The sequence below is a fragment of the Urocitellus parryii genome, chromosome 8, assembly GCF_045843805.1.
Source record: "Urocitellus parryii isolate mUroPar1 chromosome 8, mUroPar1.hap1, whole genome shotgun sequence".
Lineage (NCBI taxonomy): Eukaryota > Metazoa > Chordata > Mammalia > Rodentia > Sciuridae > Urocitellus > Urocitellus parryii.
Window position 1 is genome coordinate 51,453,849 of NC_135538.1, and position 26,666 is coordinate 51,480,514.

Genomic DNA, 26,666 nt, shown 5'->3' on the forward strand with positions numbered 1-26,666 from the left:
CACACAAGTGTATATACCTACAAATATTATCTACACGAACCCATTGGTATCTGGGTTCTACATCAAGCTAAACATGAATTAGTACCGACACCTCCAACTCTAATCCATTATCACATGGGTGATGCTAGTCTTCTCCCTTACTTTTTTTGTATCCTCCCCTTCCAATAGTGAAAAGTACAAAAATAAGTGAATCTATGTTCTGAGAGACACCCACTTCTTCAAATAACCATATTATTCTATTTGCTCATAACACCAAGACTCTATGATTAAAGAACTTTAAAGTTATACTAAATTCACTCATATCTAAAATGACCTACAGCTATTCTTTGCAAAATTTTTCAGATCATGGCTTACACAGAAAATGGCTCTTACACAGCCCACTGACATAAAATGAACAGAGTTAACTCAAGGTGGGAGGCCATGGCTCAGGTATTTGGGAAGGCTGAGGGACCAACATCTCTGTTAACCTGACACCCATTCATATCACCTGGAAAGTGCTGGACTCAAGTAACTAACAACTACAGAAATTTCTGAAATTATAAATAAATTACTACTCCTAGAATGTGAAAAGTAAAATCTGAGGTTTAAAAAAAAAAGAAAAAAACACAAGCCCATATCAACTGCTGAGTCTCCAGGGTTCTCCTTTACATTCATTGGAAATTCACAGCAGTACACAGTCTTAAATTTGGGGATTTTTTTTCCCACTCCTAACCTGGACTCATAGTTGAGACATTTAATGCAAACCTCCTTGACCCTTATTTACTAAGACTCTAAGAATAATGATTATTTTCTAACCTTACCACTGTTCAAAGCAAAAGATAAAACTCCCCAGCCCCTTCCACAAAGCAGTGTGCTAATCATACAGGTAAATGTAATCTTTCTCGATTCCCATTAGAGGATGCCAACCTTACAATCTGCTAGTATGATTTCTAACGGGGATGAATCCAGCGTAATTCAACAACAAAATATCCACAATACAGGTTCTGAATTCCTAGAAAGTTCTTCTCAAAAGTCTTGTTAAGAGGTTTATAATTTGTGTGACTCCTGTGCTATGACTTTTCCCCAAATAGAGAATAAATTTATGTAGTTGATTTCAAAGAAATAATAAGGAAGCCCTATTGAAAACAATGATATTTAAGAATGATAGGAAACTGGTGTAGCACGATCTCAATGTTACCCTTAGATTTTGCCAGACCCAGAATCTGTGAACTCAGATCAGATCATTCTGGCCTCTGGTGGAATGGCTTTCAGAACTGCCTCTTTTTTCACAGCCTCAGCTTTCATTGAGACACACTTTTAGGAAAACTGCCTGATGAAACCTATCGTTAGTTCTACCACAAGGACAAGGCCTGTGTTTATTCATTATTCAGTATTCCCTAAAAGAAGTTTTCTGCTAAGGCAAAAAACACTTCACTTCCTTTGAGAAATAGGTAAATTTTGTTTTCTTTAACCATATCCACCATGCTCCCTTTTTCATTTTTGCTGCCAGGTAGCTTAGAGTAAAACTCATTTTTGCACTATAACAATGTAGCTCTGGTAGTTTATGTATTAGGTATCATTTTTCACCTGATCTTAATATCACATACCATGTCATATTTTCAATTGTTGATTTGTTTTCTATTCCTACCTTACAATTTTACTTGTATAGCATTTTATTCTGAAAACTACCTCAATCCTTGTTAGAATAAGTTAGTGTAGTTAATACACATATAATCCTATTGTTAATATAGTTGTTCAATCTTTGAGGTAATAATACAAATAATGACCTCTAGTAGGAAATAAGTTAACAGAATTTTCTTTACTAGCTTCTTATATACAGCATTGAAACACATTCTCCAAAATAGAGAAGAAACAATAGATGTTCTTTACCTGAATATCATTTCCTCATAAGATTGACATATTTTAATTCTCAACCACCAAGAAATAGTACTTCAATAATTAGATCCCTTTCAAACATCCATTTTCTCTAGACTCATTTCTGTGCACCTTCTTCCCTCATGGTAAACCTTTTACCTCTTTTCTTAACTGCAGGAACCACATAGGTGGTGGTTAGACCAAGAGTAAAAATCATAACCTATAATAATCAGGGACACTAAAAACATACTTGGAGCAAACATCCTGTCTTGGCAAGGCGAAAAGAAAACTAACATTTACTGAACACCTACCACGTGGCAGATAATGTATGGGGCACTTCATATACACCACTTCATTCAATCTTCAAAGCAACCCAGGGTGAAATAACCAAAGCTCAGAGATTAAATGACTTGTCTAAGAATGCTCAGATATTTAAGTGGAAGCCTCTAAATTTACACTGCAGGCAGTCTGGCCCAAAGCCCTGCTCTGTCCATTCCATCACTCCTTATAAATAACCATGCTGTTTTTATAACTTCTTATCAGCATACGTAAGCTGGGGCACCTTGTAAAGTGGGAAAACAATTAAATAACCCTCTCAACTAAGAAGATAAGGCCCCCAAGGAAGCTACTTAAGATGCCTTTCTGTGGAGAAATAATCAAAACTCAGTTGTTCTTCCAAAACTGTTTCATTGCGCTGTCCCTCAATGTTTTCTTCATCTGAACTTCCCCAGCACTTGGTGCATATCTTGTCTCTCCAAATCAAAGTTTATTAAATACCACCATCTCTCTCTTCTATTCTTCACACAGACATACAAAAGTATCAAATGAATGGGAACATTCAATCTTGAAAGGGGGGTTACTACTAGATATATAATATCTAACCTTTCTTTCTCAAAAGACTGAATCCAAGTTTTTCTCTTTTGCCCACAGGAAGAACTCCCTCCCATAGCATATTCTCTGAAAAACCAAAAAAGAAAAGGTCTTACACATAAAACTAAAATTACTTACATAAGCAAGGTATCAACCATTTCTAAACTCTCCCACAATTAAACATCCCTGAGTCAACTGATATTTGTCCTGGAATTTCCCAGTATATCCTTATTCTGCTATAAGAGTCACAGAACCAAATCTTATGCAACATTGAGGATTTGGGGGGCAGTGGGTTGCTGGGGATCCAACCCAGGTCCTCACCCATGCCAGGCAAGCAGTCTACCAACTGAGCCAAATCCCCAGCTCTTGAAAAGTTATTTCTAATAAAAATTTTGAGCAGAATGGAACTAAGGACAAAGAATTAAAAGGTCCTGAAGCTGCAGTTGTGGCTCAGTGGTAGAGCACTTGCCTAGCATGTGTGAGGCACTGGATTTGATCCTCAGTACCACATAAAAATAAACAAATAAAAAAAAAAAGACATGCTGTCCAATTGAAAGGTCTTTATCTTCTAGTTGAAAGAGTTATTAAATTGTTCTCCCACTTTACAAGGTTTCCCAGGTTAGGTGTGCTAATAGAAGTTATAAAAAATAAAAGTATCATTGTTTATAAGGAGTAATGGAATGGATGAGAATGAAAGGTCCATTTATCAGATTTGTATCCCAACACAATATATCTATTAGGTGCTCATAATGTATGTTCCAGCCCTATTTAGGTGTTGAGGACATAACAGTGAATAAAGCAGATGTGAATCTCTGTCCTCATTATGGTGTCATCATATTGAGGGACTAAAGCTAGGAAGAACAGCTTCCTATGTTGGTTGGCAAAATCCTCCATATAAAGAGGAGACTGAAAGCAACAAAATAAAATTTAATACAGAAAAAATACAGCGTTTTACACTTGGAGTTCAGTAAATTAAATGAATGGGGAGGAGATATACAACATTAATCAGACAATATGCAGGTACTGTATACAAATCATAGAGACTGTTAGGCAGTGGGAATCTGAAGTCCCTAATCTCCAGAAGCTCAAATTCATGACAGACAGACAGACAAGGCCAGAGCAGTAAACACAGTGTGATAACTGACCAAAATTTATACCATGTATTATGGGACCCCTTAGTTGGCATACCCAGCCCAGATGCAGGAGGGAAGGGGTAGTCAGATATTCTTTCCTCCTGATAACACCCTTCATCTTGAAGGATGAAAGGCTTTATTCAGGCAAGGAATGAGGTAAGGGGAGACATGCCATATAAAAGGAACAGCACATGCAAAATTAATATGTAAGTGGCTTCCTAAGGGAACAGCCCAAATCATAGGAAAACTATGTTTATCATTCTAAAAATACAAACTTCACACCTTATCTGTTAGGGAGTCACCATAGGTTTTACACAAGAAGTGACATGATCAAATGGTATTTTGGAAACCCCTCTGGCAGCAGTTTGGAGAAAAGACTACTCATAAGGGAAACTGGCTGCTGCAAGTGACAAATGACAACAATCTGAGCTTAGAAGCAGAGGGGCATCCAAGGGAACAGATTTGAGGGATGTAAGTGACAGAATCAACTCACAAATCTAAAAGATGAAGGCCATCACAGTAAGAGATCTGGCAAGGTGACAAAGTAAAGGGAAGAACAAGAATAAAGTAAAGGAACAGTTTTGGGAAACGGGAAAAGGGGAAAATGATGAATTCATTTGAAAATGAATGCAACTTTCTCAATATGCCTGAATATAAAGCAAATTTCTCTTTCCAAATTATTCCTCAGACAAGTCAGTTTATATTAAATTCTCAAAATCATTTCATTTTTTCATATTTTTTCATAAATTTTTCTGAATTTCCATATTTTGAAAAAAATTGTTTGGGAAAGACAAGTAAACCAGAAACTACCTCACACTATTGCTGAGTTTGGGTGCTACTAAAAGTCACCAGGTGGAAGGAATTGGTTTAAAAGGAATAAAGAAATTGAACATAATTTAGAATTTTCCTGAAAACATACTTCATATTTGCAAATTGGATGTTAAAATTTTAAAAATACAGTAAGTAGTTACATTCTGGAAATTACAAATACACATCCCAGAACAAATTTTAAAACAACTCTCTTAATATTGTGCAAGTAGAGACAAGTCATAGGGGACTTCCCTCCTTCTTTGGCCTCTGACCCATTCAAGGACTTCCCAGGGAAAGCCACTCAGGACTTTCTCCACTCCTCAGTGACTGCTTCTAGAGAAGAGGACCCATCTGATTTGTACTTTTGGTAGAAGAAAGTGAACATGCTCAGTCTGCTCCTTCAGGTTTCTCTTGTCTTCAGTAGAGCCTGTACTCAGAAGGTCCAAATTCTCTGATTATCCATGACATAAGCTTACAGGGCAAATCTTGCAGGAGAGATTTACAACTGACCAGCTAATCCCTAACTGCCATACCAGTCTCATTCTTTAAATGTAGAGGAAGGTATTAGATGTCCACAGATCCACAGATGATATAGACATTGATGGTGAAGACAGTTGGAATTTATTTAAATTGTACTGTTCCAGACATTCTAGATGCATTTTATTAAGTATCCTAATTTGTATCGTGCTGCAAAAACAGAATTCCTGAGAGTGGGTAAAGAAAAATAACTTAGTTCTCAGTTCCAGAAAGCTAGGAAGTCATAGATCAAGGGGTTGCATCTTGGGAAGGCCTTCTGACTGTGTCATAACATGGCAGAAGGAATCACATGGGGGGGGGAGGGGGGGGGGAGGATGGGGGGGAAACGAGAGAAGAGAGAAGGGGTCCAAAGTCCTCCTTTTATAAGGAATCCACTTCCTTGATAACAGTATTAATCCACTGAAGGGACATAGTCCTCATGGCCTCATTGCTTCTTAAAGTCCCACTTCTCAACACTGTTGCATTGGAATTAAGTTTCCAGCACCTACACTTAAGGAGACAGACTCAACCATTAATTCTCTTAATAACAACAGCAATTTTACAAGATACCTACTCCATTGAGGAAATTGAGACACTGATTTTAAAACTGCTCAAGATCACACAAATGTAGAGGATGGTAAGGCTGGAATTTGAGCCCAGAGCCCTCCCTCTTAGCCACTATGCTTTTCATTCATTTAACCAGAAATAATGACATAGAAGATGATGAGAAGAGATGGATATAAAAGAATTAAATCTTCATCTGTAGGTAAAAATCTAAGTTTGAAAATTCAAAATATAACCGTAAGTATACTGTTTAGAAATATTGAGATAATCATAGAAATATTTATAAGAGTTGAAAGCAGTTGTCTTTGGAGGAAGGTTGCCAGAAAGAGGGGAATGGGACAGGGGGATGCTACTTTTTATTATAAGTTTTATAAATATTTCATCTATATACATAACTTTGATAATCATAAAAATTGACTTTAGAAAGAAAACTGATACCAACTTTTTTGAAACTAATCAGGTTAATGATCAAGTCTGGTTTCAAAAATCATGATCTCTTTATGATAAAATGACTTAATAAAACTATGCAGCAAATAGACTATACTAAGAATGATACTGCTGAGAATAGGCGTCATGATGTTGGTGTGGCCTGAATCCAAATTTGAGATCTCTGATCAAAATTTCTAGGAAGAGAATGAATTTGTGGATCAAGTACCAAAGATAGACAGGCTCCCGAGGCCAAGTCAGAGCACAGCTTCTCCTGGTTGAAGATAGCAGTGCAAAAACCAGTTTGATGTTCATAAGTAGCTTCACAGTTTAATTTCTAGCTTGTCAGACCCTTGAAAGCCCAAAGACATCATTCCTTTGGCAATGAGAGTATTTGCAATGTGAAAGGAGAAATGGAGGAGTACAGTAGCAGTTACAGAGAAATGAGACATGAAAGGTCCTGATTATAATACTGCTTGTTAAGCAGTATTAATTCTGCCAGGTCAGCATAGAGACATATTTCCAAAAAGTCCTTCATGAGATTTTAGAGAAAAATTATAAAGCTTTATCTTGTTATTACTTAATAGCAGTACACGCTATTTTATAAATTCAAAAGGAATATCATACATCACAGAGCTCAGAGTAATATAGATCATCTAGACAGCTACAACATCCTCCTTTCCTTCAAGAGGGAAGAAAGCACTCTTTACGACATTCAGAGGGGCTTATGTGAGTATAAGACATTTAGGTAGGTCTAGAACAAACTCCCAAGGTACAATTTCCCATTAATCTCAAACCACTGACTGTCCCTTCCATAGATCAACACAGAGTTCGGTACACATTTTCCCTAAAGTCTTATACTAAATAACATTTATTAAGAGCTCACTATGTGCCAGAAACTGTTTCAGTGCTTTATATGCATTACTCAAAACAATCTTGATTCAAGTATTTTTTATTATCCTTGTACAGCTGAGGAAACTAAGGTGGAGCAGAAGATGGGTTAAACTACTTGCCCAAGGCCACAAAGGGTGGAGGCAAGGAGTCAGTATTCTTAACCACTACACACCACCCACAGGGAGCAGCCCAACCTCCACAGAGTCACAGCAAACCTTTGGAGACAGTCTAGGGTATTTCTTCCTAAAACTGTCATGCACAAACAAGTCTTAACCAACTAAGAAAGCATCAGCCCACACAGACAAGTTTCTACTTAACAGATTTCTATCTCAGTGAATCAAATGCCTCCTTGCTCATGACTGTTGGCCTCTCAAATAGATAACACTTCTGTCCTAAGTACCAACTAAACAAAGATGCTCTCATAATAGCATTCCTAGCCACAAGTAACTATCAGGGAGTTACTATTGAATAGCAGGAAACTATTCAAACCACCAAGATAAATCATAAACTGCATAGACAGGCTAAACCTCTCTTGCACATTCTTCCTTGACAGTGGATATGAGCCCAAGATCATCTTTTACATAAAGCAATTAATTTCTTAATTAGATGATGAATGACTGAAGGGGGGAAATAGCTTAAAAAAAAGATACAAAGAATACCAAGACCATTCATCCCTTTCTCTATTCTTCCTATGTTCTAGAAATCTTGATCTTCTTGCCATAGCATGAAAGGAAAGAAAATATTTATATCAGAAATTATCTCTGCCATTCTGTTTAATCTCAAAACTCCATATAAATAACAGGCACCTATACTTTCAGTCCAGCGGTGAACATGCACACTGATGATAAAGTGAGGCCTAAGGACAGGAGTGATGCAGTCAACAGTACTCTCTCGGAGTCCTACAGAGAAACTCTGCAGATCATAACCATACACTGTCATGCAAATCTTATTAAAGAACACATGGGCCAGGTGTGGTGGTACACACCTGTAATCCCAGCCATTCAGGAGGGAAGCAGGAGGATTACAAGTTTAAGATCAACCTCAGCAAATTAGAGACACCCTGTCTCAAAATAAAATAAAAAATGTCTGGGGCTATTACTCACTGGCAGAACATTCTTTTATAAGTAAAATTTTATTAAATAAATTTTATAAAATTTTGGATTCAAAAAAGATGAGGGCAGGTGATAGTGGCACAAGCCTGTAATCCTAGCAGTTTGGGAGGCTGAAGCAGAAGAATCTTAAGTTCAAAGCCAACCTCAGCAACCTAGCAAGGCCTAAGTACCTTAGTGAGACCCTGTTCAAAATAAAAAATAAAAAGAGCTGGGGATGTGGTTCAGTGGTTAAGCATCCCTGAGTTCAATCTCTGGTACCAAAAAAAAAAAGATGAATACATCACATGGATGCTTGGCACTAACACCAAGGGACTCACACCCCTAAGCACTTGCTCTTGGGCCAGTCCCAGACCAGCAAACCTGCACGTTTGTTGTTCTGCATCCACAAAAATTTCAAATAAGGATTTCATTTAGCTGCCATAACATTGTGGCTATGCCACTGACAAACTTTAGAGAATGACACTTTGTCTTTATCACACAGGACTTAAATGAAAGCATTCGGGTCAGGAAAAAAAAATCCTTTTTATGAAATCCTTCCTCTAACAGCATGAATGCAATAGGTTCTTGCATAATGAGGTTTCATTTCCGAATAGTGCTAAGTGTTCATTTCCTTGCTTTCTGCTCAAATTCATGGCTCTGATTACACTAATTTATAGCCACTGCACATGAAGAGAAATATTTTGTGTATAAAACAATTTACATTACTTTTACATACATATATTGGTGGAACAACATGAGTAAGATATGATACTGATTGTTTATATTAGCAATTAATAGACAGTAAATGCTATAAAAGTTTTGATTTTATAAAACTTATTTTAAAAAATTTTACTTAAGGGGCTGAGGTTATGGCTCTGTGGTAGAGCGCTTGCCTAGCACATGCGAGATGCTGGGTTCAATCCTCAGCACAACATAAAAATAAATAAAATAAAGGTATTGTGTCCAAATACAACTAAATATATATATATATATATATATATATATATATCTTACTTAATATAAAAATATTGTTATAAACACTTTTTACTTAAAATTCTTTTTTATTAATTTATTTTAATTAGGTATATATATGACAGCAGAATGTATTTTGGTTCATTATAAAATTCTTGAAATACACATACTCTGTATTTTGGCTTTTAATTTTTTCTCATGTAACTATTTTACTAAGATATCATTCATAAGCCATAAAATTCAACCTTTAAAGTATAAAACTTAGTGAGTGTTAGTATATTCAAAAAGTTGTGGGGCTGGGGATATAGTTCACTATATGGTATGGGTTCTTGCATAATGAATTTTATTTCCAAATAGTGCTGAGTGTTCATTTCCTTGCTTTCTGCTCAAAATCATGGTTCTGATTGTTTATATTACTTATTAATAGATATTAAATGCTATGACATTTTTGATTTTATGAAATTTATTTAATAAAATTTTACTTAATATTAAAAAATATTGTTATAAATACTTTTTACTAAAAAACAGTGCGTGAGGCCCTGGGTTCAGTCCCCAGTACTGACAGAAAGGGAAAAAATGCTGGGCAATCATCATTACCTAGTTCCAGAACATTTTCTCACCTTGACCCCCAAAAATCAGACACCCTGTACCCATTAGCAACCACTCTCATTCTTCCCTCCCTCCCTCCAGCCCCTGGCAACTACGAATCTATTTTCTGTCTTTATGGAATTGCCTATCATGAACATTTCATACAAATGGAATCATAAGATGCGTGGCTTTTGTGTCTAGCCTCTTCTATTTAGTATAATGGAATCAAGGGCCACCTACACTATAGCATATATATTTCATTCATTTCTGTGGCTGAATAACATTCCATTTGTGGACACACCATACTTTTTTTTAAATCAATTCATTCACTGATGATTGTGAATTATTTCCACTTTTCAGCTATTATGAATACTGCAAATATGACCATTTGAGTACAAGTTTTGCTTTTTTGGTTTTGGGTGTTTTTTGTTGTTGTTGTTGTTGTTTTTTGGTACCAAGGATTGAACTCAGGAGCACTCAACCATGGAGCCACATCCCCAGCCTTTTTTTTTTTTTCTTTTGTATTTTATTTAGAGACAGGGTCTCACTGAGTTGCTTAGCACCTCACTTAAGTTGCTGAAACTGGCTTTGAACTCATGATCCTCCTGTCTCAGCTTCTGAAGCCACTGGGATTACAGGCATGTGTCTCCACACCCAGTTTTGAGTATATGATTTAGGTACACATTATTTTTCAGTTCTCTTGAATATCCATCCACCTTAGAGTAGAATTGTTGTGTCATATGTTAATTCTTTGAGGAACTGACAGATGGACCATGGCTGTACAAGAAATTTATCAGGGCTCCAATTTTTCCAAATGCTCACCAACATTTGTTATTGTCTTTTTAAATTTAGCCATTTTTGTGGATATAAAACAGTAGTATCTCATGATTTCTATTTGTATTTCCCTAATGACTAATGAAGTTGAGCACTATTCCATATGCTCATTGCCATTCAAATATCTTCTTTGTGAAAATGCCTATTCAAATCCTTTGCTCATTTTTAAGCTGTATTGTCTTCCTACTGTTAAATTGTGAAAGTTCATTACATATTCTGGATATTAGTCCTTTAATATATATGACTTGTAAAAAAATCCTCTCCATTCTATTGATTTTCTTTTCAGTTTCTTGATGATGCCCTTTAAAACTCATCAATTTTTAATTTTGATGGGGCAACATTTATCTATTTGTTGCTATTGTTGCCTGCACTTTTGATGTCATATGTAAAAATCTGTTGCCTAATCCAAAGTCACCAGTGGATTTATGAGTATGTTTTATTCTAAGAGTTTTAATTAAAGCTCTTACATTGTCTTTAATCCATTTTGAGTTAATTTTTTAAATGGTGTGAGGTAGGGAATTCAACATTATTCCTCTTCATGTAGCTATCCAGTTGTCTCAGCACCATTTGTTGAAAATATTTTCTTTTCCCATTGAATTGTCTTGGCTTATTTTTTAATCTCAATTTTTAATATTCAGAAGAAAAATAATATTTTGAAAGTAAAATTTTTATTTTTTATTGTTTTATATATATAAAACTGTAAGCTGCACACAAAGTGTTCAATGAGAAGTTTTGATATAAGTATGCACCTGTGCAAATATTGCCACAAGATAATGAGCATGTCTATCACCTCAAAAGACTTCTCATGTCTCACTGTAATTCCTCCCTCCTGTCCTTCCCTAGGCAGCTGCTGATCTTTAGTTTGCATTTGTTAGATTTTTATATAAACAGAATCATAAAGCATGTATGTTATTTGTACATTTTCTTTGATTTACATCTTTGATGAAAATTATTCAAATATTAAGCTTCAAATAGTTACTTAAAAAGACTATATTTTTTCAAGGCAGTTTTTAGTTCACAAAATTAAGAAAAAGTACAAAGATTTCCCAAATACCTCCTGCCCCAACACATACATTGCCTCCTCTATTATGAACTTCCCTCCCACCAGAGTGGTGTATTCTTTACAACTGACATCATAATCACCCAAAGATTATAGTTCACATTAAGGTTTACCTTTTGGGGTACGTTCTATGGATGAGGACAAATATATAACATGTGTCTACCGTTATAGTAACAAACAGAGTAGTTTCACTGAAAGTCCTTTGTGCTCTACCTATTCATCTCCCCCTTCCCCTCTCTGAGATGAACACTTATCTTTTTACTGTCTTCAAAGTGTTGCCTTTTCCAGAATGTCATATATTGGAATTAAACACTATATAGCCTTTTTACATTGTCTTCATTAACTTAGGATATGTATTCAAGGTTCCTCTGTGTTCTTTCAGAACTTGATAGCTCATTTCTGTTTTGGTGTTGAATAATATTCTACCAGCTGGATAGACTTCAATTTAGTTATCCATCCACCTACTGAAGAACATCTAGTATGCTTCCAAATTTTGGCAACTATGAATTAAGCTGCTATAAACATCAATGCACATATTTTTGTGCAGATGTAAATTTTCAACTTCTTTTGGTAAATATCAAGGAGCACAACTCTTATATCATAAGAATATATTTAGTTTTGTGAGAAACTACAAAACTGTCTTCCAAAGTAACTGTACCACTTTGCATTCCCACCAGCAATGAATAAGAGAGAGTTCTTTGCTCGACATCCTCACTGGCATTTGGCACTGTGGGTGTTTTGAATTTAGGCCATTCTAATAGGTATGTAGTAGAATCTCATTTTGATATACATTTTTCTAATGACACACACTCAAGTGTTCCAGCACCATTTGTTGAAAGGACTGTCTTTGCTCCTTTGTACTTGCCTTTGTTCCTTTGCCAAAAATCAGTTGAATATATTTACCTGGGTCCTTTTTGGGTGCTCTAATCTGTTCCATTGATCTATTTGTTGTTGCTGTTGTTGTTCTTTCACCAATACCACATGTCTTCATTATTGTAGCTTTATATTAAGTCTTGAAGCAGGGCAGTCTCAGTCTTCTTTGTTCTCTTCCTTCAATACTATTTTGCCTATTCTGGACCTTTTGCCTTGCCACATCAATTTTACAATCAGTTTGTCTATATTGATAAAATAATTTGATGAAATTTGATTGGGATTGCATTGAACCTATAGCTCAAGCTGAGAACTGACATCTTGACAATGTTGAATCTTCCTATCTTCCTATTCATGAACATAGAGTATTTCTCTCTCTCTCTCTCTCTCTCTAAAACTGGTTCTTCTTTGATTTCTTTCTTCAGAGTTTTGTAATTTCCTTCACATAGACCTTATACTTTCTTATAGTTATACTTATTTCATTTGGGAGGTTGCTAATAATTTAAATGGTCTTATGCTTTTAACTTCAAATTTCATTCTTTATGTTGATTACAATTACTTAGATCATTACTATGACTGCATTCTATTATTAGAACACCAAAATGGGGCTAGGGATGTGGCTCAAGCAGTAGCACGCTCGCCTGGCATGCGCACTGCACTGGGTTCGATCCTCAGCACCACATACAAATAAAATAAAGATGTTGTGTCCGCTGAAAACTAAAAAAAAAACAAATATTAAAAAATTCTCTCTAAAAAAAAAAAGAACACCAAAATGCCTCAGTTATAGTAAAATAATGATTTTTCTGAAAGAAAAAATTAAATATTAAAGGGTAATTACATAATAAACTTATGAATAAACCTTTATTACTCATTCAAACATCACAGGCCTATCAAAAGAATAGTAAAGTACATGAAAAAATAATTCTTTGACATTTTACTGGCTTTCAATATTTCAAACAATAATGTTACATATTTTCCAATTTGTTAAGGAAATTTATTTGCAAGGTAGAAAGCATATTTTAACAGTTTTACAGCTTGATTAATAATTTTAAATATTTAGACATAAGGCATGTAAGCCTCTATTGGCAGACCTAGTTTCCACTGATGTCCCTTCATAGACCTAAGGTATGTGAGTACTTTAAAAGTGGATTGAGCTGTCAATGTTCTTTTTCTTAATAAGGGAATTCATAATTATTCTTTCAACTATATGTTTTGTGCTTTTCTTTTTTTTAATTTTTATTGTTGGTTGTTCAAAACATTACATAATTCTTGATATATCATATTTCACATTTTGATTCAAGTGGGTTATGAACTCCCATTTTTACCCCGTATACAGATTGCAGAATCACATTGGTTACAATTACATACAAGAGGAAGTGAGGGGAAAGGGAAAAAAAAAAAACAAGGGGGAGAAATGAATTACAGTAGATGGGATAGAGAGAGAAGAGGGGAGGGGAGGGGAGGGGGAATAGTAGAGGATAGGAAATGCAGCAGAATACAACAGACACTAGTATGGCAATATGTAAATCAGTGGATGTGTAACCAATGTTTTGTGCTTTTCTATATGTAAATTACATTTCAAAGTAAAAAGTGGGGAGAGGGAAAAGCACCTCAGAATGTCATAGTACGTGAGTCTGATGGACACCATAAATCTGAACTTGGTGTAAAGTGGAATCAGTATGCTCACTTTGTTTACATGTGGATTCAGCTTTTGGAGATAAGTGATTCTCCTAGATGCTCTCTCCCCGAGGCAACTAGGGATCTTCTCCAAAATTCCAAAACTGTCAGATAAACTGGAAATGAACCAAGAGAAAAGAACATCTAAAGAGCACCCCAAAGGGCCAGGCACATAGCCAAGTACTTTGCACGCATCATTATATTCTTGCAGAAACCCTGAAAGACAGGGAGCACTAACTCCAATTCACTGGTAGGAAAGCTGAGATTCACAAAGATTAAATAGTTCTCCACGTGGCCACTATTAACAGTGATGGTTAATAGTTAAGCTGGGTCAAGCCCAATTCTCTGAAGATTCATTCATCAAATATATCAAAGTTATTGATTTATCAATGGCAGAGGAATAATCTAGGAATAAGAAAATCAAGCAAACTATCACGATGAGTAAAAAACAACCATGTGAGGGGTTCAAAGAACAGACACTACACTCGGTTCCTCGATATCACAAACCTCCTTGCATGACACTCCTGCCATCACTTCCCCATTTATGTATCCCAGCTCTTACTAAATAATGCAAATGTTCTGCATTCTCCAAGTATTCTACAATGTTAGTTTATTACTTTTATTATTAAAAAGTATTTTAGTTTACCTTTTTTTTGGAGTGGGGGGAGGTAACCGGGGTTTGAACCCAGAAGTGCTTAACAACTAAGCCACATCCCCAGCTCTTTTTTATATTTTATTTAGAGACAGGGTTTCATTGAGTTGCTTAGGGTCTCACTAAGTTGCTGAGGCTGGCTTTGAACTCATGATCCTCCTGCCTCAGCCTCCTGAGCCACTGGGATTATAGGCATGTGCCACTGCAACCCACATATTTGGTTTACTTATACAATGTTTACCATAAGCCAAGCACTATTTTGTTTTACAAAAATAAATTCATTTAATCCTCATAACAACCCTGTGAGGCACTATCAGTATTTCCTTTTTACCTGAGGAAACCAAAACACACAGAGATTAAGTAACTTGCCCTAGATAGCATAACTAGTAAATGACATAGCCAGAATTCAAAGGTAGGCACAATTTGAACCCTGTTAATCATGATTACATTCCTGCCTTTCTATTAAAAACACAATCCTGGTGTGCAAAGGCTACTCAACCATCATAAAAAGACCAATCTGAGCAAAAATGGGCAGGTGGGAGCTTGGATGACAGCTAAATGGAACCCAGGTCTCAGGCCTAGAGTGGAGGTGAATACACCCAAAGACATAGATAGAGGTACCTGGTAATCAGCAGCCAAAGTGAGTGGCCTTTTTGCCTGGTAAGGGCACAGTCTCCCTGAGGGCAGATTTAATACCTACCAGACCACAAGGCAGCTCTACATATGCACAACAGGATGTGTCAGGTGCTGAGAGCACAACAGTGGTCATTCAACTGGAGCTCCCAAAAGGAAGAAAGAGCAGAGGCTATGCAAAAAGGAGAAAAGCTGGGGGGAAATGCCTCTGAGCACTTTTATGTGTAAACCCAAAGGAAATGGCAACATGTCAGTGAACAAGTTCACTGAAGACTGTCTCAACTGTCTTCTAGAGGCCACATAAACAAGTTCCCTCATAGAGAAGAAAGCCTTTATGTGAATTTAACAGGAAGACCTTCTCTCTGCGACTTCTGATCTGTCATATGCTATAGTACTAACATTTGGCTCACATTCTTGTTATGACAAAGGGCGAGGGAATTTTAGAGCATATGAAGTGTTTTAAAGTGAACTACAATGGCCAGACATGGTGGCACACACCTGTAATCCCAGTAATGGGGGAGACTAAGCCAGGAGGATCACAAGTTCAAGGCCAGCCTTAGGAATTTAGCAAGACCCTCAACAACACAGCAAGACCCTATCTCAAAAAACAAAAAGGACTGGGGATATAGCTCAGGGGTACAGCACCTCTGGGTTCAATCCCCAATACCTAAACAAACAAATAAATAAATAAATAAAGAGAGCAAACCACATATTTTGATTTAAGAGTTGTGCCTCAAAATTAAATGTTACAGTTCATAACTCCATTATAGGCTTTCTCATTTTAAAGAAGTGTAACGGCTTTAACTTAATACAAGACTAGATTTTGTATTTCTAGTTATATAAATTATTTTCTCAAGGTTAGTTGTAACCTCAATAACCTCAATGAGATGAAATACAATGTGTCAAATGGAGGAAATTACTTTGGATTGTACTCACATTTTAGAGGAGAAAAGAGGAAATAATTGTCTCTGTTGTCTCAGGTCTTCTCCATAAAGGTTTAACAGGATTTCTATTTTGTCTTATTGCCTTTCACAAGTTATCTCTTGTTACATCCAGAGGCCAAAAAGTAAAAAAACAACATTTTGGACAGGGGAGCTAAGCGTTATGATCCTGAAAAAGGGATTCCGAATGGGTGTGCTGGGAGTTAACATCACTGAAGCCTTCGCACGCCAGATGGCTAGTCTACACTTACACAAATCTTCAGCTTAAAAACCACTTTGAGTTAAACTAAATTTAAATATGGAATAACAGCTTTATCACTAAAAAAGAATTTTTAAGTACTTTGTTCTCCCACTCTGATAAAACTGGTTTTGTAACCAATAAGTAACTATTAAATAAAAGACAACTAAAACTAACAAAATATTGATAATTCTTACAAATTAATGCACTGCCTGTTCACTAAAGCTTTCGCTTCAATTAAAGTACTGTTTCAGGTAGGGACTGTTTTTCCTCTTTTCTAACGCTGACCTCAACCAGCTTGTTAGTTGGGTTCCAAATCACTGTATTTTTCCATTTCCCCCTCTGGCTTTCTGGGAAGCCTGACAGACGGTCTGGAAAGATGAACTTTCCAAGGTCCAAACACACAGCTGCTCCTTCCAAGGCCAGCTCCAAAATTGACATGGGCTGCCTGGTAGGCGTCAATCAATTTTTAATGCCTTGTAATCTTTTCATATTCTAGTCTTTTCCTTTTCACTAGACTTATTTCTTAACTCTAAAATCTGTTATTAACAAAAAGTTAAATGAGAAATTAGTAGATACTCAGATTTGTGCATAAACACAAGCACTGCATGTGAATGTGGCTAAATTTTTTTTTAATTATTAAGGCAAAGATTTTTCTAATTCTTACAATTTTTAATCATCATATTGTTTGGTAATTTTTAAAAAAATCTACCAAAGAGGTAATAATAAAAATATGTTACTGGTAAGTCCCATTCTATAAGAGACAACAAGCCCAGTCCTTTCTTATTTTAATTTTGAGATAGGGTCTCGCTAAATTGCTGAGGTTCTCGCTAAACTACTGAAGCTGGCCTCAAACTTGTAATCCTCCTGCTTCAGCCTCCCCAGTCTCTAAGATTAACAGTAATGCCCTACCACACCTGGCCAACAAACCTCTTTTGAAGAAACATAGAGGTATTAGTAGTCTGCTCAATAAATAGCCTTCTTTAATGCATTTTACTTCAAGTGGTATACAGCTGGAACTCCTCAGAATAGAAAGGCTTATAGTATCGTCATATGGAATTCACTTCTGTATTTTTTCTTTAAACCAACCAATGTGACTTGATCAGCTAGGCTTCATTCTCCACAAGGAAGAGCAACATTCCTTCTTATCAGACCACTAAATAACCAATCAGTAATTATTAAACATGTGACTGTGAAATAGCATTTAATAGCACAGTCTATAATGTAAAGTTAGGTGTGGGTTTGAACCCTGGTATCACTGACTAACCTGCTGTGGGACCTCAAATAGATTATTTAACCTCTCTGTGTCTCCTTTTTATCACTGATAAAATGGGTAGGGTAGCAGTAGAATAATGGGAGTAAAGGAGCTTGAAACTGGCTCTCAGGACTAAAGAAATGTTTGCTCTATAGTACTGATATATATGATTATAATGTTAACTGATCAATTCTAATAGTTGAATTGACAGAATGATCCAAATAAACAAATTTCTAAGAAACCAGAACCCTGTAACTCAAGGAGATAAGAAAAACTATTAACAGTACAGGGCCTCAGAAAAGACGGACAGCACCAGGGTTGTCCTGCCTGGATTCAGTTCAGTGAATCGGGGAGAGACGTGGCTAAGCCCACGCAGGCTCACCACACGCCTTAGTTTCAACAGGGCCCCTCTTTTGCATTTCCCTTCACACACCTACTACTTAATCCCTATTTTCTAGCCAGTGTTCAGAAACAGCCTCCATCATTTCCCCCACTATGGAGGTCACTCATCTCCATGCTCCTTTACACTATTCATGCAAACAAATTCATCCAGAAATAACAAGAACCATAAGTCATTTCAGAAATGACTGTTACAAGAATGCTAGATAAACATCATTCATTATCAGAAGTACACAAGCAAGAACACTGTGCAGTGTTTTAATTGCTGATCTGCCATGAACAAGTTATATGACACAGAGGAGTCTAAATTACAAGAAAGACATGTCTTCTATACCTTTCTTCACAGCACCTGGCCTAGTTAGTATCTGCCCAAAATAGGTCACATCAGTCCCCTGCTCAAAATTTAGAAGAAACCAAGCTCTTCACCCTGGTCTGCAAGCCCTACATCATCCAGTCCTGCCCCTGCACCTCTCCTCACTGCACAACTTTCTATTGATGAACTGATAAAACTGAGATCCCACCTCTCAGCCTCAGGGTTTGTTTCCTCCTGGGAGGTTATTACCCCAGATCTTCATATGGCTGTGTTCACTCAGTTCTCAGTTCTCAAAAGCATTTGTGATATAACTTCCCAAACAACAACACCCTTCTCGAGCATTGTCCCATTTTACTTTCCTCATGGATCTTCCAGATCCATAAATCTTATCAATTCATTTACCATTTCTACCACTAAAGAGTAGTTTCATTAGAGTAAAGGACCCCATCTTGTTCACCACTGAGCTCCTGGTGCCTAGCACAGTGACATAGAAGAGATTCTCAATTTTTGTTCAGTTAAATCAGTGAAATGAGTAATAGCCTCTGAAGATGACAGTATCAATGTAATATGTATTGAGTGCCTACTGTATGACACCCACCAATCTAAACACATTCTACTCATTATCTCATTTAAAATAGCCCAACAATCCTACAACAATTGGAGTTTGTTTTTTTTGTTGTTGTTTTGTTTGTTTGTTTGTTTGTTTTTTTACCAGGAACAGAACTCAGGGGCACTTGACCACTGAGCACATCCCCAGCTCTTTTTTATATTTTATTTAGAGACAGGGTCTTGCTGAGTTGCTTAGGGGGCCTCACTAAGTTGCTGAGGCTGGCTTTGAACTTGCAATCCTCCTGCCTCACCCTCCCAAACTGCTGGAATTACAGGCATGTACCATGGCACCCAGCAAATATTTATTAACTGTGATGCTATACAACCTCCAAGTCAGATTTTTTCACTTATGATAATGACCATGTAGTCTCACTTCAACAGGTTTATTGAGAGTAAATATGTAAAAACAAAATTGGAAATTATAATTTTCTATGCAGCTGTATTGCAACATTTTAAAATAGCCATGATCTGTCTAACATGAATCTAACTAGGTCAAAAAGAAACGCAGTAAGCAATAAAATTATTTAATCTCATGCTTCATCTCTTGCACAGCCTTCAGTAGTAGCATGAATCTGACACTCCTAGATATATTTCAACAGAAGTCAATGCACATTCTACCCACCTATCCTTGAGCTGCAACTGCCAAAGTCTGAAGTATGAGAAGAAGCTAGCCGAAGAATTAACATTCACCAAAAAGAAGACCCATAAATTCCAAGAAACTACTCCTTCAGTTAACTTCACCTGTACAACCAAACACCAGCCCACTTGTTCTTCATTCATCACATAAAAAAAGAACTGAGGTAATACCTAGTTTGGAATGCTATTTTGAACAGCCTTCAAAATGTTAATATCTCTGATTCTAGGACTTCAAGATAATTCCTACTAAAATAGTGAACTAGTAGAAAGTTCTCAATTGTAAATCAAAAAATGAGGCACTAAGTATAATTTTGACATTTATGACAAATATCACATACAATAAACAAAATGTGCCTGCATCTGAGCAAAGCCACTACTGATTCAATGGACTCATTGCTCTGTCTTCTCTATTTATACTGTAAATCAGTATATAACCGTATTCAGCAAAGAGAAGCAAAAAGACCATGTAGAATCCAAAAACCTAGGTTTACATCCTAAACTTTCCGGATAGTCTTGTTTGATCTAGTCAACCTGAGCCTGTTTCCTCATCTGTATAATTATAATAATTATAATATCATTCTACCTGTTAGCCAAATTAAGATTAAAAGCTTTATTTATATAAAAGTAAACCAGCAGGCGTAAAGCAACACAGACTTTACATTTTTTATATAGCAAGTGACAGCAATTCTAAAAGCAAATATTCAGTATAAGTCGAAATTTTTATTGATATTTAAATATAAAGAAAAGTTTTAAGATACACTTATTTAACCAAAGAAATATCCAAGAAGTTATATTCATTCCCTAATTAACTTAACAAGGCAAAGGGAATTTAAGGGCAGTTTGATGAGACATAGCTAGAGTAGCTTTTTGGTGAATTCTCAAATCAGATGTGTTTTTCAATTTGTCCTAATGGTAACATCTTACTATAAATGTATCCTGGCCTTCCAGAAATTTCACAAGAGGTAAGTGCTAATCACTTCACAAAAATACATTTATCAAAACATACTACCATTTCTAAAAAGTTTTTCCACAAACCACTCCCATTAGTCCCGGAGATAAATTGATAAATTATCTACAATTCAATGTTAAAACACTGCTTCTAAAGTTGACAATGCTTGAGTGCTTTTAGTTACAGAAGCAAAAAGATCTCAGGACTAAAGAAGTCTCCTTGCAGATTTCACCTTCTGAGATATCATGAGGAATTTGTAATCTAAAAACTTAGCGTTACAATGAATTTTATTAATAAAATTTAAGATTTTTGGGGGGGGGGTAAAGTACTGGGGATTGAACTGAGGGACACTCAACCACTGAGCCATATCCCCAGCCCTATTTTTTGTATTTTATTTAGAGACAGGGTCTCACTGAGACTCTCTTTATTTAAAATGTGTTCCTATTTGTATTTCACCTTCCCATTATAGTTATGTTAAGGTTGAGGTATGACTATCTTTAATCAACTGTGCCATTTGGCGTAACAGCGAGGAAAATTCCCATACTCTGCAATGAACAGAACTTGAACTCTGACAGATATTAATGGATGTGGGAAGAACAAACAGTTGATAGGCAGAATTTATAAACATTTGTTTTTCCTATAGAAAAATCCTGAAAGAACATTTTCTACTTTGCATTTTTATATCAGACTACAGATTACACTATTTTCTGCTACTCACGGTAAATAAACTAAGCCAGAATAAACTTTTAAGATTCAACAACAAAAAAAGGCACTTTACTGGGTGCTGTAAGTACAAAAGTCCAGTCAACTGTGTGGCATACATCTATAATCCCGGTGGCTAGGGAGGCTAAGGCAGGAGGATCACAAGTTTGAAGTCAGCCTCAGTAACTTAGAGAAGCTGTAAGAAACTTAGCAAGACCCTGTCTCAAAATAAAAAATAGAAAGGGCTACGGATGTTGCTCAGGGGTTAAATGCCCTTGGGTTCAATACCCAGTATCAAAAAAAAAAAAAAGGTACAAAAATCCATTTTTCAGCCACCAACCAAAACCAAATAATGTGGTTCAAATTAAGCCCATGAACAGACCCAATTTAACAAGAGGTAAAAGCATGGGGTCCTCAACATTTCTATGACCAATCAATCCCATCACTTAATGTTTAGTTACTTCTTGCCAACTAAAAAGCCTACTACTAATCAAGAATCTTTTTTTTTTTTTTTTTTTTTTTTTGGTGGTGAGGGGCAGTTACTGGGGACTGAACTCAGGGGCACTCAACCACTGAGCCATATCCCCAACCCTATTTTTTGTATTTTACTTAGAGACAGGGTCTCAGTGAGTTGCTCAGCACCTCGCCATTGCTGAGGCTGGCTTTGAACTTGCAATCTGCTTATGTCAGCCCTCTGAGCCACTGGGATTACAGGCATGTATGTACCACCATGCCCAGAAGAACCTCTTCATCTTATATGAGAATCATCCTGAATCCTGAGCCATTTTTTCTTAGGACTTCAGAGTGCTTGGTTTGCTCTCAATGTAGCCTCTCAAGACCCCCAAATACAGCACCAGAACCCCTATCCCCTTTCCTACCTCTGACCAGCTGGCTTTCCTAGTCCTTCACTCTGGACTTCTTGAAGATTCTTAACAAGAAAAAGGGGGGCAGAGTGATAAAGCTGATGTCTCCCTAATGTTAATATCATCACACAAATTGCTTTCTTTTTTTGATGCATATTCAGCATTTCCTTCAGGAGAATATCTAGATTAAGAAGTTCTCTGCAAGCTGAGAGTCACAGAAGTTAGTTCGTTCAAGTCTAGCACCCTAGGGAAACTATTTCTGCCACAGGGCTCAGATTCAGACCCCTAACATCCCTTCAGCCTACATCAGAATACTAAGAAACAAATGGAACCCAACAGAATTGGACAAAGATTACTATCACCTCCTGGTTCAAAAGTGAACCAAATAACTTAGGTACCAGTCAGAAGGTTCAGTCCTCACTCAATAAATTAAGACTGAGAAAGGAAGCTAATACCAAAGTCTCTTCTCCAGAGGAAGCCACAGTCTCAGAGCTACACTCACACATACTTGAGAATGGACATGAATTACACAAATAAATAATTGATCCAGTAAGCAATGAGAGGTTGAAAGGGAAAGGATTATTTTACACTGTAGTAATCTGAAGAAACATCCTTGCAGGCATTAAAATAGCATCACTGTGGCCTTTATGTTGGGATTATCAGACTCAGTTGCTGAGAAGAAAATCATACTTGATAGGAGAAACAGGGGTATGTAAGGAGAAGAAATAAAACTCCAAAAGCATAGTTAGGACAGAACTAGGCAGAGATAAACCTGACAGGATAATAACAGGTAGGAGGGATGGGCTGGAGTACAAGAAGTGACTGATGATAAAAACATATGTGGGGAGTAATAAGATCCAGACAGCACTAGGCTCCAAGATCATGTTGATCTTTTCAGAAGGAAAGTTAATATGCAACATGTGAATGATAGACAAGCGTAAAAATAATATAGAGTGAACAGGTGAGGCAATGTTTATTCTCCACATGGAATGATTCTCAGTAATGACAAAGAACTGGGAGTAAATAAAATATTAACAGCAGTATCTAGTAACTATGCTCAGCACTTCTCTTTCCCAGCAGATGGATGAGTGTTAGCATTTGAGGGTGAACTCCTACCATGCAGAACAGTCTGAAACAGAACCCAAAAGTTCTCTCTAGGGAAGCAGGAAGTGGGAGCTGTGCTGAGCACAGAACTTGATAAGAACCCGGTAACAAGAGTCCCTACCTAAACCAGCTGCTGATTTCCATGAAAGGGCTGCACCTGAAAGATGTCAATTGTACCCTGAGTTTGAAAGAGGGAAGGGTGGGCAGGGGAAAAAGCTTACTGGGAAAGCTCTTGCCTAGCATGTGTGAGGCCCTGGGACTTAATCCCCAGCACCCCCTCAAAAAATATTTTAAACAAAGAAGAAGAAATTGGACCCACTGACACATATCTGTAATTAATCCCAGCAACTCAGAAGCCTGAGGAAAGAGGACTACAACTTCAAAGTCAGGCTCTGCAACTTACAGAAACCTGGTCTCAAAATAAAAAGGGCTGGGGATGTGGCTCAATGGTAAGAGTACCCATGGGTTCAAACCCCAGTACCAGGTAAAAATTTTTAAAAAGTATGGAGACAGGAATGGTGTGACTCTACTTTGTGTACAATCAGAGATGTGAAAAATTGTGCTCTTAATGTGTAATATGAATTGTAATGCATTCTGCTGTCAAACATAACAAATCAGAATTTTTTTTAAAAGTTCCTATAAGCTACAAAAATAAATAAATAAATAAATAAATGAAATAAAAATAAAGAGCACAGGATTCTTTAAAGACCAGCATTTCTCCTAACCCGCTCCACTGTGGAGAAAGTAGTTCCACCTTTGTCTTTGGATTTTGTGTTTTTGTTTTTGTTTTGCATTGCTGAGGATCAAAACCAAGTTCTACCACTTCCCAGCAGTGCCAGAGGCCTTGTGACCAAGCCTTCAACAAATGGCCTCTGGGGACAATTAAAAATGCAAACTATAATAAGCATTGAATAGTAAAACTTTTCCTGGCACCTTAAGACAAATATTTTCAAATCAATTCTTGAACACACATACAAAGTACTCTGCAGTGATTGAGACAAACCCAGTATCTTGTTTAAATATAATAATCAACATGATGATATGATGTTCAACCTCTTTTGAAAAAACTGCCAAATAATCCATAGTATCTATTAGCTCACGGTATAAGTTAAAGTCACCCAGACCAATGCTTAATGGTTCTTGGATGCATGGCAGTCTGCTAACTATTGCCAGTGCACAAGATAACTAAAGAAACTGAGAGTGGTTAGAAATAGTAATTTGAAAGGGCAATTTTATATCTGATAAATCTAATAATATAAGATCCACATAAAGTCATTTTGTCTACCTTTTTTAAGAGTAATTCTGGACTAGACGTATGTAAACAATAAAAGATTCAACAGGCATTCTGGCACTGTACTGTACTTCAATTTAAACTATAAAATTTAGGGGGATAAGGATATATCTCAGTGGACAGTACATGCTTTGCATGTTTGATGCCCTGGATTCAATCCTGAGCACTCCAAAAAAAATATTTTTAAGTATAAAATTTATGTTTTGAAGAAACTCTTAACTATACAAAAAATATTTTGAAAATTGAACTTCCAGAGCTATCTAAGCTTAAACTTGTCCATGAACTAAAATTCTAAAACAGTGATGTGGGAAAACTGCCATTTATCAACTTTAATACATACCTCTGATTTGAGGGCTCATTTTTTCCTGCTTATATACATTTTAAAATAATACTTATGAGCACTTCAATACGGGATATATGCCTATGATCATAAATATACTCAGAGGAAAATGTCTAATTATTTTTCCAAGAATTTGAGAAAGTATTACACACAGAAAATGAAATGAAAAAAAAAAAAGGTTTTATGAGACCCAAAATAGGGATGTTGGAACAATGTCAACTTATTTCCCTGAGTACCAGTGTGATTATGATAATGAGTGCAAATCACTGTTTATGGAAATGGTACAGGCTCTACAGTCATGACCCGTGTGTGTGTGTGTGTGTGTGTGTGTGTGTGTGTGTGTGTGTGTTTTCTTTTTTTCTTTTTGGTACCAGGGATCAAATCCAGGGGCACTTTAACCACTGAGCCATATCCCCAATCCTTTTTTATATTTCATCTTAAGACAGGGCCTCCCCTAAATTGGTTAAGGCCTCATTAAGTTGCTGAGGCTAGCTTTGAACTCACAATATTGCTAGTATACATATCATGTTAATTTCTGTGACTAACGTCCCATGAGTACTACTAAATAGTTTAAGCAAACTTCCTAATTAAAAACTGAACTTAGTGGGGCATAGTGGCATACACTTGTAATCCCAACAGCTTGGGAGGCTGAGGCAGGAGGATCAAAAGTCCAAGGCCCTAAGCTACTTAGTGAGACCCTGTCTCAAAATAAAAAATAAAAAGGGCTGTGGATGGAGGTCAGTGATAACCCTAGCAACAAAAGAAAAAAAAATGACTGCACTTAATCAATTTTAAAATTCTTTTATCATAAAAATTATGAGTTTGGATACAAAAAAATACCTGGAGAAAGTTATTCAAAATATAAAGACCAGCAATCCTGCTACTACTATGGTTCCCAAAACAGTGATGTTACAGTGCTCTTCTGCACTGTTGTTTAGATTCCAAAATCCCAAGACCCTGTCTCTAAATATAAAAAGGGCTGGGATGTGGCTCAGTGGTTGAGCAACCTTGGTTTCAATACCCAGCACCCCCCAGCAAAAAAAAAAAAAAAAAAGTGTTGATACTGTGCTGAATAAGTTAGCAAGACTTTGTCCCAAAATAAAATTTAAAATGGCTGGTAATATATGTAACTTAATGGTAGAGTGCTCGCCTAGTGTGTGCAAGGTTCTGGGTTCAATCCAACACTCCAAAAAATAAGAAATAAATTAAATAATGTAAAAAAATTAAACAGTACAGAAAAAGAAAAGAATAATACAAACTATCTCAGTAACTTTTTATATAGTTACACCCTTTTGACCACATTCAGCCTTAATTATTTCTTTAGCAGTCCCATCTCCAAACACAACCACTCTGGGAGCTAGAGCTTCAAGATATGAATTTGGAGTCACAAACATTTAGTAAATAACATATAGGTTGCATCAAAAATTTTTTGGCAATGCCTCTATAGAGCAGGGGGTCATCAAACTATTAACCTGCAAGCCAAATATGGCCTACTGCCCATTTTGTACAACCCACAATCTAAAAACAGTTTTATCGTTTCTAAAAGGTTGAAAAAAAAATCAAAGGACAGTGTATTTATCAA

The 26,666-nt window shown here is 36.4% G+C and overlaps 1 protein-coding gene across 2 annotated transcripts in view; it reads right to left on the reverse strand.

Moving 5' to 3' along the window:
- Positions 1–26,666, reverse strand: part of Slc16a10 (solute carrier family 16 member 10) — a 115,903-nt gene that overhangs the window by 60,430 nt on the left and 28,807 nt on the right. The window contains exon 1 of one of the 2 annotated variants that reach the window (XM_077802066.1): positions 2,166–2,232. The exons of the other annotated variant lie outside the window; for it this stretch is intronic. Within the exon in view, the coding sequence (XP_077658192.1) occupies positions 2,166–2,196 (31 nt within the window). The 5' untranslated portion in view covers positions 2,197–2,232. Of the gene's footprint in view, positions 1–2,165; positions 2,233–26,666 lie in introns of those variants that run through there. 2 annotated transcript variants of the gene reach the window in all.